At 39.6% G+C, this 14,795-nt stretch overlaps 1 protein-coding gene across 1 annotated transcript in view; it reads left to right on the forward strand.

Annotated features, from left to right (window-relative positions):
* Positions 1–357: 357 nt before the first annotated feature.
* LOC121874164 (putative phosphoenolpyruvate synthase) overlaps positions 358–14,795 on the forward strand; it is a 49,103-nt gene continuing 34,665 nt past the window's right edge. The window contains exons 1-7 of the mRNA XM_042378148.1: positions 358–604; positions 6,387–6,574; positions 9,553–9,691; positions 12,430–12,498; positions 13,024–13,075; positions 13,979–14,170; positions 14,601–14,711. Coding sequence (XP_042234082.1) covers positions 526–604; positions 6,387–6,574; positions 9,553–9,691; positions 12,430–12,498; positions 13,024–13,075; positions 13,979–14,170; positions 14,601–14,711 — 830 coding nt within the window. The 5' untranslated portion in view covers positions 358–525. The remainder of the gene's footprint in view (positions 605–6,386; positions 6,575–9,552; positions 9,692–12,429; positions 12,499–13,023; positions 13,076–13,978; positions 14,171–14,600; positions 14,712–14,795) is intronic.

Consider the following 14,795-nt stretch of genomic DNA (forward strand, 5'->3'; position numbering starts at 1 on the left):
TATCCAGGAGTGCGTAATAGAACATCCGACTGCCCATATAAGTTGACAACTTGACAAATATCACCCGGGTGGAGGGCCTGCTGTTGCTCGGTGCTCACATACAAATCACCCACCCGTGCTGGTGTTGGGTTGGCGGATTACGTAGAGATAGTGGGCGGGCATTATGAAGTTTGCCAAAATTAATGCTGTTCTTTGGTATGTTAATTATGTATTACTTTTTACTTTTTTTACTTTTATCCTCTTCGCCACTGATCGGCTTGTTAGCCGCCCGGGCGATCGGTCACGTCTCTGTAAATGTATTGTTGTTACCAAGGCCTATAGACCCTGGTTTTCATGACTCAACAGGGTTGTAGACTGGCTCCGGTGTTCGTAGAGGAGAGTTGTCATCAACGTAGATTCTCGTCAGTCCTCGGATAATATTCGGCTAATAGACAACTGCGTGAGGCATGAAGGTCAGGGACACGAGTCAGTGAGCGTGAGTTGTGAGCCAGAACCAGTGTGGGAGGCAGGAGCGGTGGAGGTATTATGTGGCAGGAAGTCTCTTATTTAGGAGCCACGCTCCTCTTAAGCTACGTTGTTCACCTCTTTCTTTTCACACATAAAGGTGAGTCTACTGAAGGCTATTAGTTACGTGTTTCGTTAGTACTCAATGCTCCTTGATTTAATAGTATCAGTCTCTACAGAGATTGTGATTGTTAATTCTTATAGAATTACCCTTAAACAATGGTAACGCAGAGAAGATGCATCTTGACAAAACCACGCCTGTGTGATTTTATCTATATCAGTTCCACCTTTATGAAAGAATATTAATTACGAAGTAACATAATGGACAGGATGAGGTGTCTGCGTGTCCTTCACCCCGCGCGCGATAACTTTTATCAGAGTTGATAAGCTAATCGAAATTATCAACAATTGATTCATTGGATGCGCAGTGATGTTCATAAAATAGAATTACACTGAACCTACAGTATACGTAAATAAGAAACGTTCACTTTGCAGTTACAAGAAATATCCATCGTACAACTACGGTACAAACCTTAACATAATGGACAGGATGAGGTGTCTGCGTGTCCTTCACCCCGCGCGCGATAACTTTTATCAGAGTTGATAAGCTAATCGAAATTATCAACAATTGATTCATTGGATGCGCAGTGATGTTCATAAAATAGAATTACACTGAACCTACAGTATACGTAAATAAGAAACATTCACTTTGCAGTTACAAGAAATATCCATCGTACAACTACGGTACAAACCTTACTAACTTCGTGTCTCAGGCCGATATTTCAGACTGATTCACTAACTGCTGAGATTCTCAGCAGTGTTAGCGAATCATTGTCTGAAATATCAGTTTTGGAGTTATTTTATGAAGCTCAGGTATAATATAATTGTAGTTTTAGCTTTGAGATTGAATTTCTTGAGAATTATTACTGTGGACTGGAATATTATAGACTTTGTGGGGTATGAGATGTTTGGTTCACACTCAGGATGGAATGGAGAAAGGAAACTCACAATGTGCTCTCTATATACATGTTGTATTGGATGTACAATGCAGCTTGGTGCTGGGAAGGCAGCATGGTTACAAGCGTGATGTAGAGAGAGCTGGTTGGTGAGGACGCTCAGAGAAGGACAGCTTGTGGGTCGCCATGCTCGCCAGCGGGAGAGAGGACCGCCAGGCAGGCGGAGGAGGAGCGTGGACCGCCAGGCAGGCGGAGGAGCGAGGCCCGCCGGGCAGCGGCGGAGGAGGAGGTGTTGCTGGCTGTGGCTGTAGGTAGAGAGAGAGCGATCACCACGAGGTCAGGTCTTAAATAGCAGGGGGTAGGCGTGGCTTAGCAGTTGAACCCAGCTCCGTGGTGTATGGCGGCGCTGGTTGACCTAGACCACGAGGCGTACACTGGGGAATTGGTGGGGTCGGCTAGGCAGCGACAAACAGCGTTTGTAGGGGAGAATTCCACTACAACTTCGTTGTTGAAGCGCTGTAATAAGCAAATGTTTCACATCCTCCACGCCATTCCTCCCTCCCGTCATTATCCATTCTGACAGTTCTACTTGTTAATATTTTACAACTCAAGCACTGGCCATAAGTATCTAGTCTATGGTAATTAGGATATAAATAATATAACTAGTAAATTTTACAATATATATCTATGTTTGCTTAGTGGACTTGCAGTCCCGATGAATATAAAATTCTCTTTAACCCCCAAATTTTGATATACAGGTTGACAATCCCTTATCCGAAATCCTTGGGGCCAGAGGCATTTCGGTTTTTGGAATTTTTCGGATTTCAGAATGGTTAGTTTTTTTTTTTTTTTTTTAAACAGGGATCAGCCCACCCGGGCACAGGTCACTCACTGACCCACATTGGGGCCTGGGGGCTAAATATATAATAATAATAATAATAATAATAATAATAATAATAATTCATAGGTCTAGGTCATGTTTCTCACTTGATCTTTTTTTTTCATTCTTGTATTTCTTTATTATTATTATTATTATTATTTCATTATTACAGTATTATTGTTGTTGTTATTATTATTATTATTATTATTATTATTATTATTATTATTATTATTATTATTATTATTATTATTATTATTATTATCATTCTTATTTTATTTTTGTGTATTTTTTATTAAAATTTTTATTTACAATGAATAATTATTATTATTACTGTATTATCATTATTATTATTATTATTCTTACCTGTATTATTATAATTATTATTAATATTACTATTACATTTTCACCCCCCAGGCCCCGATGTGGGTCAGTGAACTGTGCCCGGGTGGGCTAATACCAATTAAAAAAAAAATTGCTCCACAAATGTTTTTTTTTTCGGTTTTCAGAGCTTTTCGGTTTTCGGAATTTCGGATAAAGGGTTGTCAAACTGTATTAAGATATAATATATTCGAAACTGTAAAATATTCTCGGCTGATCATTACTTTTTTTTATGCTCTTCACCTGACTTGCTTGCTGTACGCCAACCGACGGTTACCCCAGAAACTAGGGTAACCAACACCGGGTGAAACATTACATTCAAAACAAACATCAGTACAGTACATCACAAACACCAGATAAATATATATATATATATATATATATATATATATATATATATATATATATATATATATATATATATATATATATATATATATCTCCCCTTAACACTTATATGTTAGGTTTGGTCATAAATTATGATGTGTGCGTGTTTTTTTTTTTAGTTTTTTAGTTTGGGTTACTTTATTTTGTTTGAAGGAATGTACCTGAACTGCTCCAGTATTGGTCAAGTCTGGTCTTGAAAGAGCTTACGCTCGGTGTCGTCACAACACTTTCTGGCAAATTGTTCCAAGAGTTCACAACTTTCACTTCGATAAAGTTTGCCCTCACAGTTTCTGGACCTGCGGCTTCTTCAATCTTGAGTTGACCCCTTGTGGGGCGAGCTTCCGCCAGCTCAAAGTAAGGACACACGACTGAGTAGTGCCCCCTGGGCCCTGAGATGCTTATACACCTCAGCTAGATCACCCCTTGCCCGCCTGTAGTACAGTATAAGCTAGGCAAGTTCAGGCGCTCCAATTTCTCTGGGTAGTTGAGGTGCCGAAGCACAGGCACCAGTCTGGTGGCCCTCCTTTGAACATTTTCCATCAACTGGCAGTCCCTAGCATATCTCGGGGACCAGATGGGGGAGCACTTCACTCTTGAAGATCGTTACGAGGAACTGACCGTCTAGACACCTGAACGACCTTCTTATAAGACCTAATAATTTATTTGCCCGATTTACCTTCTTCTAGCAATGGCCCGAGAACTTCAGCTCATTGTCAACATACACACCTAGGTCCTTCTCACATTCAGTCTCAAATAGTGCAGATTCTTCATCCCGTTCGGACATATGATATGCCTCCTTACCGTTGGTACGCCCCAAGTGCATCCCCTTACACTTCGTGACACTGAATCTCAGCAGCCATTTCTTCGACCATTCTTGGAGCTCACAGAGGTCCTTCTGCAGCTCTTCACAGTCAGCTTGGTTATAGGCCTCTGACCTTGGCTGTACCTCCAACTCGGTGGAAATTGAGTTTTCAAAAGTACACTCGCGTCTAGCATTAAAAGTCCTCCATCGATTTACATTTTCACATCACTAAGACGATCTTGACGATCTTTTGTAATCACTGTCCAATTTCTGCCGCTCTACATCGAAGGTCCGAATGCCGAACACGCTTTGTTACAGAGACGCAACACGACCGCCCGCCCGCCCGCCCTCAAGCCTGGGGCTTACCAACGGTAAGGAGTCGTATCATATGTCCCAACGGGATGAAGAAACTGCACTAGTTGAGACTGTATGTGAGAAGGACCTAGGTGTGTATGTTGACAATGAACTGAAGTTCTCGGGTCATTGCGAGAAGAAGGTAAATCAGGCAAATAAATTATTGGGTCTTATAAGAAGGTCGTTCAGATATCTAGACGGTCCGTCCCTCGTAACGATCTTCAGGAGTGAAGTGCTTCCCCATCTGGAGTACTGTCACCCCGTCTGGTCCCCAAGATATGCTAGGGACTGTCAGTTAGTTGAAAATGTTTAAAGGAGGGCCACCAGACTGGTGCCTGCACTTCGGCACCTCAGCTACCCTGAGAGATTGGAGAGCCTGAACTTGCCTAGCTTATACTACAGATGGGCAAGGGGGGACCTAGTTGAGGTGTATAACCATCTCAGAGGGCACTACTCAGTTGAGTGTCCTTACTTGGAGCTGGCGGATGCTCGCCCCACAAGGGGTCACAGCTCAAGATTGAAGAAGCGGCAAGTCCGGAAAACTGTTTGGGCAAACTTTTTCGGAGTGAGGGTTGTAAACTCCTGGAACAATCTACCAGAGAGTGTTGTGACGGCACCGAGTGTGAGCTCTTTCAAGACAAGACTTGACCAACACTGGAGCGGGTTCAGTTACATTTAGGAGCCAGTGCATGCCCAGTACTTGCCAACAGTGCGTGACAGAGACTTGACCGATCGCCCGGGCGGCTAACGAGCCGATCAGTGGTGAAGAGGATAAAAGTAAAAAAAAATATATACTATATTCAGTACAGCCGCGACGGAGTACACTTGTCTCGTGAGGGGGTAAAGACGTTGTCTGCATCCCTGGAGCGTGAAATTGTCACTCCGAAGGGGGGTTCGCCAGTAGAGAGAGGTCGGGGAAAGTGGGAGTCAAAAAACAAGCAGGTCCTGGGAAGTAAAATTAGTTGCTCAGGACAAGGGGTAAAACAGGACCAGGGAAGGGTAGGTTTAAATGTATACTATACAAACAGTAGGAGCGTTAGAAATAAAATAGACTTGCTGAGAGCGGTTGTATGTACCGAGAATGTACTGTAGACGTCATAGCAATCACCGAAACTTGGATGAATCTGGCGAGCAAAATTTTTTTATCAGAGTACCACATAGAAGGGTACAACCTTTTTCACAAGGACCTAACCTAACCTATTCTCTCCTCCTAATATTCACTTCAATCCTCCCTTTATTCTTCCCCTGAACCTCCTTCCCCCCTGTCACTAGCATTTCATGTTCATGTTCATGCTGTACGCTGATTGGCTGGTAGGCGCGCGGCTAGAGCTCAGTTGGGAGTTGTAGGGGACAGGTTCCACTACAGCGTAACAGAGACGTGACCGATCGCCCAAGCGGCTAACGAGCCAATCTTTTGGTAAAGAGGATAAAAGTAAAATGTAATGTATCAGTCCCAGACTCCCAGTGACTGACCAGGAAGAGACACGCCACCGCCACCTGTCGGCATTTTAAGAACTATTTATGGAGTTCGTACGATCACCACAGCTCAGTAATGAACCTTTAGTGAATCGCACTTGCGGGAGTTCATATGGTCTTCAGATCTTCCAAAACTTACTAATTAGGTATCTCAGCAGTGTTAGTGAATCTGAGCCAGTGTCTCCAGTGAAATTAGATCTTCTTGAGTGAAATCAAGAAGTAAAAAATAAATATATAAATAAATAAATTTGCAACAGAAGCACACTAGAGTCAACTTTTTTCTCTTTCTCCCTTTTATTAAATTAATATCAATATAAAATTCTTTGGTTGTCCCTTATCGAATCTTAATCTGTGATTGTGTTTGGAGCCAGTATACAGTATACTGCACATGTACAGTATGTAAAGAAGCTGGCATTGTGTTAAAGGGTACAAAATGTCCAGTATGTTAGGTTCATGCCCAGGGCACCCTAGCTCACCCGGCTTTATGGTTAGGGAAGTGAAGCATTCAAATGCAGTGCTGGTCTCTGCATCCTTGTACAGTACCGTACTTTAAAAAGAAAAAAAATCTACATTTTGCTTGAATCCACACTAACCCTGATGGGGTGTCAGGTCTATAGGACCCATTTTAAATTGTCACATTTCCTTGTAGGAGATGGAGGTCCACTCTTCTGGTGGCGGTGGGCCAGGCTGGTGGTGGAGTTATGGGTGGAGCGGATTTCCAGGCAGCCCAGGATGAGAAACTATGACTCCAGTGGCACCACATATGAGCTTTCAGGGTTTGAGGCCACACCGAGCGAGAAGGAGCTGGAGCAGCCTAAGCCACTCACCACCGACCGTGTAAGTTGATGACATCATATTCTATTTAGTACTCGTTAAAAATTTTATATTTTGCTTTGTTTCAGATGGAGTTATTATGGTTACTGTACTTGTTAATACACTTCAGGTCATATAAAATAAAAAAATAAAAAACTATACAGTACTGTAGTACTGTACCATACCTATTTAAAGTTCATTTGTAACAGCCAACATCTTAAGGTCACGACCTTTATTGATATTTCTGAATACATTTTGTAGTTTGATTTAGAAAATGCTGAAATTTTATTTTGTACTCAAATATATACTTGAACTCAGTAATTCCTGTATCAGTTGTTGGTACAGTACAACACTACTGCTTGACTCACAATACTGTACTGTGTCCTGCGTTAGTTGTGAGAAGAGTGCTATCCAGTTTGACCCACCCTCTCCCCAAACTTTGCAGGTTTTCTCCAGACATGACCCTCCGGGATGACCTTTAGAGAGAATCGTTAGTTATTACTGTTACAGCTCTGCATTATAAATAAATATATACCTTATTACTATTGCTTTCTTTTTACAGGGTAGTAGGCAACTATCAAACAGGGAGGTACTACCACCTGGGAAGATATTGGAAGCATAATGTATTATCTAATGGTAGACCCTGTTGCCATATGGCATCCCAAAAATTGTGACCAAGTCCAAGGTTGCTGATCTGACTTTCTGCCTCATTTAAACACAATGCAGGGTTTCAGTTCTTTCTCTTACTTTGACACACAACATACATATACCCCCTGTATCATTTCTCACTATTGATTTTATTTTTTTTATTTATGATCCACTATTATTATTATTATTATTATTATTATTATTATTATTATTATTATTATTATTATTATTATTATAATTATTATTATTATTATTATTATTATTATTATTATTATTATTATTTGTATTATATTTTTAATATTCTTTATAACTTTTTATTAATTATTATTAGCATTATTATTTATTTTTATTTATTTATTTATTTTTGCCCAGGCCCTGATATGGGTCAGGGACCTGTGCCCTGGTGGGCTAATCCCGTAAAAAAAAAATCCCCTTATAGCCATACCTTTTCCGCACATTTTATTAACTTACTCTCATAATACAAAAGTATCTACCCTTGGTGAACTAGTAAAGCCGCAGATCTATGCAGCATTTGGTGACAGTTTTCTCATAGTCCTCGTCTGCGACTGTTGTTGGTTGAGGGGATGAAGATCTTGTTCCCCTGATACACAGCAGAGCAGACCAGAGCAAAGAGAATGATCGGCAATGCCTTTCCCAGGCCATGATGTAATTTCTGGGTTGCTGCTTCTGTTCTGATAACACCTCAGGCAGTCTGGCGTAGAAGCTCTTTGAACTAAGTCCCATCCTACCCAATGTTATGAATACCAGAGGAGTGAAGCTACCTTGGTCCATGTTCTGGATTCTCTGTGCTTACGATCTGTTCTTTTCATTCTCATTTCTCCTGTGTACAGCCTTGAGAGTCCGGTCACTGTGACATACAGCTAGAAGATCGAATATCCTGATATCAAAGAAGGCTCACTGTCCCCTCATCCAAAATCCTCGAGTACTGGCGTCCACACGGGCTTCGTTAGTTGTGTTGACAGTCCAGTGAAGGAAACACTCTCCATCCATTGGAAGGAGGGTCACTTCCACAGTGACAGCACGGCATATCTTCAACTTTTTTACTGTGAGATTCCTTACTTCGTCGTGCCTCATGCAAATGAAACCACCCTTCTTCCTCACCATGGCATGGTTGATATCGTAGGATGTTCCACACATGCATTGGGCGGGTATACCTTCTACTGGCCAACTTTACCTTAGAGCGTTGGTGTCTGTGAATTCTTATTTATTAAGGCTGAGGCCTTGTGCTGTTATCAGTAAAGTTGTTAGTTAATTTGAGGCATCCACTTCCTGTGCTTTTACTTTACTTTTATCTCTACTTTTATCTTTATGATCTCTGACAATTGTTTGTGTCAGAAGTTTAAGTTCTTTGCTTTGGGTGCATTGCAGTTCTGTCATACTGGAACATTGAATTTTGCATAATTTGTTGCTGTCTACATAACTTGCAGCATTTTGAGCTACTACATGCTTGGTGAGGGCTGGCATGAGCTTGACAGAGTTTTTATGTCCATTCCTCCTTGTCTTGGTGGTAGTACAATGAGTGACCTATCTGCTGGGTTAAGGTGGTGGCTTTTTACTAGTGTTGGAATAAAATTGTTTCTGATGGCTTCTTCTAAGGGATGGAAGAGCGGTCCAATGTCAGGGATAGTGTGCCTCGTAATACCATCGATGTTTGACATTTCCAGGCCCTCCCCTCCAATCCCACCAGCCACACAGAAAGCCACCTGTATATTGTATATTTTTGTTTCAAAATGGTACAGGTGGTATTCCTTATTCAAGTAATTATGCCATAGATTAGTTTCATACTTGAATTATTCTAAATCTGTTCCCACTCGTCCATTGCTCTTTTTCTGCATTGCTGCAAATACCCCCATTATTTTCTGCTTTGTATTTCTGTGCTATGTTTGTGGCTTAGTGTAAGTCAAATACCTGTAGCTATTTTGATGTATTTTCACCAACAAGGTATTCATTGTGCAAACCTTTGTGAGTCTCAATCTTGACCCAGAAAGTACTGTGCAGTACAATACCTGTATGTATTGACCTAATACCTAAACTTGTAATTTTCCTGATGCTTCTGTGAGCTCTTTCAAGACCAGACTTGACCAACATTGGAGCAGGTTCAGATACATTCAGGAGACGGTGCATGCCCAGTACTTGCCAACAGTGCGTAACAGAGATGTGACCAATCGCCCAAGCGGCTAATGAGCCGATCAGTGGTGAAGAGGATAAAAGTAAAAAGTAAAGTAATCGTAATTTCCTTCTACTGAAACCACTGAACCTGTTCTTTATGCTTAAATCTGTTTTAACTGATACATGTGAATCAATTATATAACCCTGACTATGTTATAAGGCAGTATGAGGACGAGCTGATGGTGTGTGGTGTGGACAGGGAGGGTCGTGCTGTGGTGGCTCGGCTGGTCAGACTCACAAAGCAACGAGCCTCTATCTTCCTCTGTGTCATCGACCACACCGGCACTGTCTACACCCTGCCTAGTAAGTCTACCTGTGGTGTAAATCATACTTAATATTTACCTTATTTACCTAATGGCTATCCATTAGAGATTGCCATACCAAGGGAAAGAGTCCAGTGGTCTGTGTAGGATCCCTCCATTGTTCTTGATAATTTTGTTGAGGGCTATTTTGAAGCCAAGTACGGTTCTGGATTCCACAGCTTGAGCTGGTAGACCGTTCTTTAGGTCTGTGTGTGAAGTAGTATTTCCTATTTTCAATCTGCATGATAGTTTGGCAAACTTGTAGTTATGTCCTCTCGTGTTGGTGGTGTGTGACATCACAAAGAAATGTCCTGGATTCAAGTTTTTCCATCACTTTAAGGATTTTGAATTTTTCAATGAGATCTGCCCTATTCTGCCTTGTCTAAAGGGTCGTTGGTCCTAAGGCCCTCAATCCACTGTACCCCATAATCAAGATAACGTAATTCTGGAATAATCTTAGTTGGTCTGTGTTGAACCTTTTCTAGCGATGTTAGCGCTTTCTGGAGGTAGAGTTTCCATGTCTGTATACAGTAATCCAGACTCGGATGTACTTGAGTTTTGTACACTTTAAGGAGCATTTTCCTATCTTTGTATTTGAAGGTACTGTACACTTATAATTCCCAAATCTCAATTTGCTTTTCTTACCGCTGCACCCACTTGTTGCACCACCTTCAGTGAATGATCTATTACAATGTCAAAATATTTCTCCTTATCAACAGTATCCAGGAAAGTGTTATTAACAGAATAGTTGTGATTAAGGTTGTATCCTATGTGTAGGGTCTTGCATTTCGTAATGTTAAAGAGTCATTGCCAGTCTCGAGACCATTTGAACAGCTCATGCAGGTCTCTGAGCATTGTTGTGACATCATCTTGACTTACTGCCTTCCTAAATATCTTTGAGCTGTCTGCAAACTTATCAATGTAGCTTGCTATTTTTTCAACTATGGCATTATGGAGCTTGCAAACAGGGTGGATCCAAGTATTGTATAGAGCCTTATGGTATTCCACTGAGAACCTTTTTCCATTTAGAATGTACTCCATGTATTGCCTGTCTTCGAGCCAGTTGTTAATCCACGTCAAAATCTTGCCTATGATGCCCTGTGCCATGATCTTAGCGGCTAGTCATGCATGTGGGACTTTGTAAAACACCTTCGAAAAATCCATGTATAGTGGGGTATACTATAACGAATGTAATTGGTTCTAGAACCTTGTTTGTTATAGCATTCGTTCGTTATAGGATTAATCCGTTCCAGGCCCCCAAATACAACCACTTAACACTGAAAAATATAATATAAAATGTAAAAATTGTAAAAAGTGCATAAATATGCATCTAAACCTCTGAAATAAAGAATATCATTAATACTTGTAATAAAAAAAACCAATAAATTTGTAAAAAAAAAAAATAATGTTCGTTGTAGGGGTTTTGTTCGTTATAGCATTCTCAATTTTATAGGTAAAACCATTCGTTATAGGAATATTCGTAGTAGAATCCATTCGTTATAGCATACCCCACAGCCTTGGTCTACGTAGAATGTTACTGTTTCAAGGAATGTGAGTAAGTTTGTCAGACAGGATTTTATTTCCATGAAACTTTTTTGTAATGTGTTGATCAGACTGTGTTCGGTCAGGTGTTGGATGATGGCATCCCTCAGAATTTTCTCAAAGAGTGTACATATATATGATGTTAGGCTGATTGACCTGTAGTTTTCTGCTGCACTTTTCCTACCCTTCTTGTATACTGGGAGGACGTTGGCTAATTTCCAGTCCCTAGGTGCTTTACCTAGCTCCAAAGATTTCTTGACTAAGAGTCTTAGTGGAGTGCAAATCTCATTTGCCACCTTTATCACTTTGGTCTGTGCCCTGTCTACTCCAGGAGCTGTAGTTGATATTTCTCTTAAATTCATTTTCCACTGCTGAGGTACTATACATTCTCTTAGGTACTGGCATGTTATCCATTGTCTCTTCTGTGAGTACTGATGCAAAGTATTCATCTAAGGTATCAGCTGCTTGTCTGTCATTCTCCAGGGCCACGTTTTTTCCTTTAGAGGGCCGACAAAATATCCTTGGAGAGTCAGTGTTGTGAACCCTACCAAGTGTGTCTATATGCTTTGTAAACCGTATGTAGTGAGTTTACCTGTGTTCTGAATCATACCTATTGAGTATACGTGTGGTCTGAATCCTTAGTGAGTCTACCTATGTTGAGAACTTGCCTAGTGAATCTCATTCTTGTACATCCCCCAAGTGAATTTTTTCTCGAGCACATCTGTAACCTCCATATGCTCCCTGAGTATGGCATATAGTACAGTACCTAAAAAGGCTTTTGTACTTACAATTAGGGTCTCTATAATTGGGTAAGGGCTTTTGTACTTACTTGAAAGGCATTTTAAGGTAGGCTAAAGTACTTCAGGATTATATTAGGTGTAATAAGGTAGGATGAAGAGTTTTTTACTGAATCTAATTGAACTTTAAAACTTCATTCAAGGCTGCTTTAACTCTGAAATTGGTCAGACTGAATTAACTTGCTAAATAATTATGTGTTTCAAGCCAGGGAATAAATGACCTAATCTACCATGATCTGTGACCTTAGATGACCCTGACCTACCACGTCCCGAATCTAAATGACTTGTGGCTTCTTGTCCATCAACCGTAACCCTTGCTGATGTTAACCTGAAAACCCTGAATTGTCATTACACCTGCTTTGTGCTGTGCCTAATCTTCCATGACTATTTTACCTTACAGACCAGCCAGACACGAGCTATGTCAATGTGTGTGGTGAAGAGTGGCGAGGGGCGGGGCTAAGCAATTTTAGTATATATATATATATATATATATATATATATATATATATATATATATATATATATATATATATATATATATATATATAGTATATATATATATATACAGTATACTGTATATATATATATATATATATATATATATATGTATATATATATATATATATATATATATATATATATATATATATATGTATATATATATATATATATATATATATATATATATATATATATATATATATATATATATATATATATATATATATATATATATATATATATATATATATATATATATATATATATATATAATATATATATATATATATATATATATATATATATATATATATATATATATATATATATATTTATTTATTTTTGATACTGTTAATAACAAATAAGAATTATTAGTAGTTGCTAAAGATTGGATTAGTACATTGTGGTAGCACCTGGCGGGGTAGAAGCCTCAGTACAGTAATAAGAAACTCAGGTATAATACATGATAGTGTCACTGTTACTGCATTAACAGTTTTAGAATTTGATAATAATGTAAATACACTTAAGGTTCCAAGTTATGAAAGGTACTTATTTTTTTAACTTACCATAGCAATACTCAGGTGTTGTTGCTTGGTAACCATAACACCTGACTATGAAAGTGACCAGTGAGTGATTCCAGGAAGATTGATTTGTAGTGAAGGACTAACATTACATTTAGTTCACCTTGCTGTGTTTTTATGTTAATGGAGGTGTTGGATGTGCAGCAGTTTTATTAAGGTAGACACTAGCATCACTGACCAATATAATGGATCCATTTGGAGGGGTTTAGGGGTAATATTTTTTACTCTTATGTTTCATAACGGGATGAGTTAGGTGAAAGTAATGATAATTACCCGGTATTGTTGTTTTTTGTGCAAAAGTTAAATTTTGGAATGATACATAATTTTAGGAATACAATAGACCCTTCAAAACTTCTAAATCTGAAATTCTAAATACAAAAAATGGAATGGAAGTTTTCATTATGGAAAATCAATATTTTGATCTATTCTGAGCCTTTTCACAGTATGATATATGATATTGTTGTGGCAGGTGGGACTTTCTGGATTTTAATGATGATTATTTGTTATTAGTCAGTTGTTACTACTGTGTTTGTAGGGATAACAGTTGTTGGTGTTTGGATATTATTTATGAAGGTGTTAGTGGTTACCTCAGGTTCAAAAGTGACACAATGCTGTTTTTGTTTTGAGTCTGTATGTGTGCACAGGTGATGTTGATATTGTGTTTATGTGGCAAACAAGCATTGATACCATGACAACATTGATGTTTAAAGGTGATCCCTAAACACTGTACAAGAGATTCACCTGGGCTGTAGAGATAGATATCTTTTCACCCAGGCAAATATTTGCCCCTGTACCCCTGAAATGACTTCTTAACGAATATTAGAGACTATTAGTAATCCATATTGTTGCGCACACACACACACACAGACAAGGGTCACGGGAACTGTATGTGACATATGATGATGATGATGATGATAATGACGACACGGTGACACATGCCCGCCTCGACCTACTGTGGCGAGCTATGCGTGGCCCCATTGATGTGTGGGATGAGGCCAGCCCACGTCTCCTTGCACAAGCTCTTGCCCATGATCCACACACCTCTCTTCACACCTTCCTGTGAGTAACAGCCACACTCCTGTCTGCAGTGAAGCCAACAATACTTAATGATCATAGTGAGCAGGGCAGTCAGTGCCATCAGTGTGTATGAGGTTCAATCAGTATGTTAGTGTCATACATTGTGATTATTTCTGTTCAGATTGTAGGTCATTTATCAATACTACAGTATACAGTAATCATCTTGTACTCTGACTCCAGCTGTATCATTCCAGTAGTATAAAATTATTTGTGTCGTTCTGGTAACCAGATCTTGACCATTTCCAGTACATTTGAAATGTAGAGAGAGAGAGAGAGAGAGATCAAAGTGAATATATCTTCAGGTGTGGGGAAGAGAGAGTGAGAGTGAAGGAGAGGAGGAACTTAGAAAGGTATCACATTATATTTATTTCCTCAATTTGTGTATCTTTCCTGTACCACTTCACTTGTACAGGTGTCGGGAGGAAGATAGGTATGAGCAGTGGGGCAGCCTGCATGGCACCGTCAACCTCACCCCAGGTGCTGACCCCCAGGTGTGGTACCTGAGAGGACCCCGTCAACACAGGTCAGTACAACTACTTCTTGAGTCTTATTGCTCTTAATTAACTCTTCTGAAAATTTCTTAATAATAAGATTTCATTCACCTTAA

The sequence above is a fragment of the Homarus americanus genome, unplaced genomic scaffold, assembly GCF_018991925.1.
Source record: "Homarus americanus isolate GMGI-L3 unplaced genomic scaffold, GMGI_Hamer_2.0 scaffold49667, whole genome shotgun sequence".
NCBI classification, from domain to species: domain Eukaryota; kingdom Metazoa; phylum Arthropoda; class Malacostraca; order Decapoda; family Nephropidae; genus Homarus; species Homarus americanus.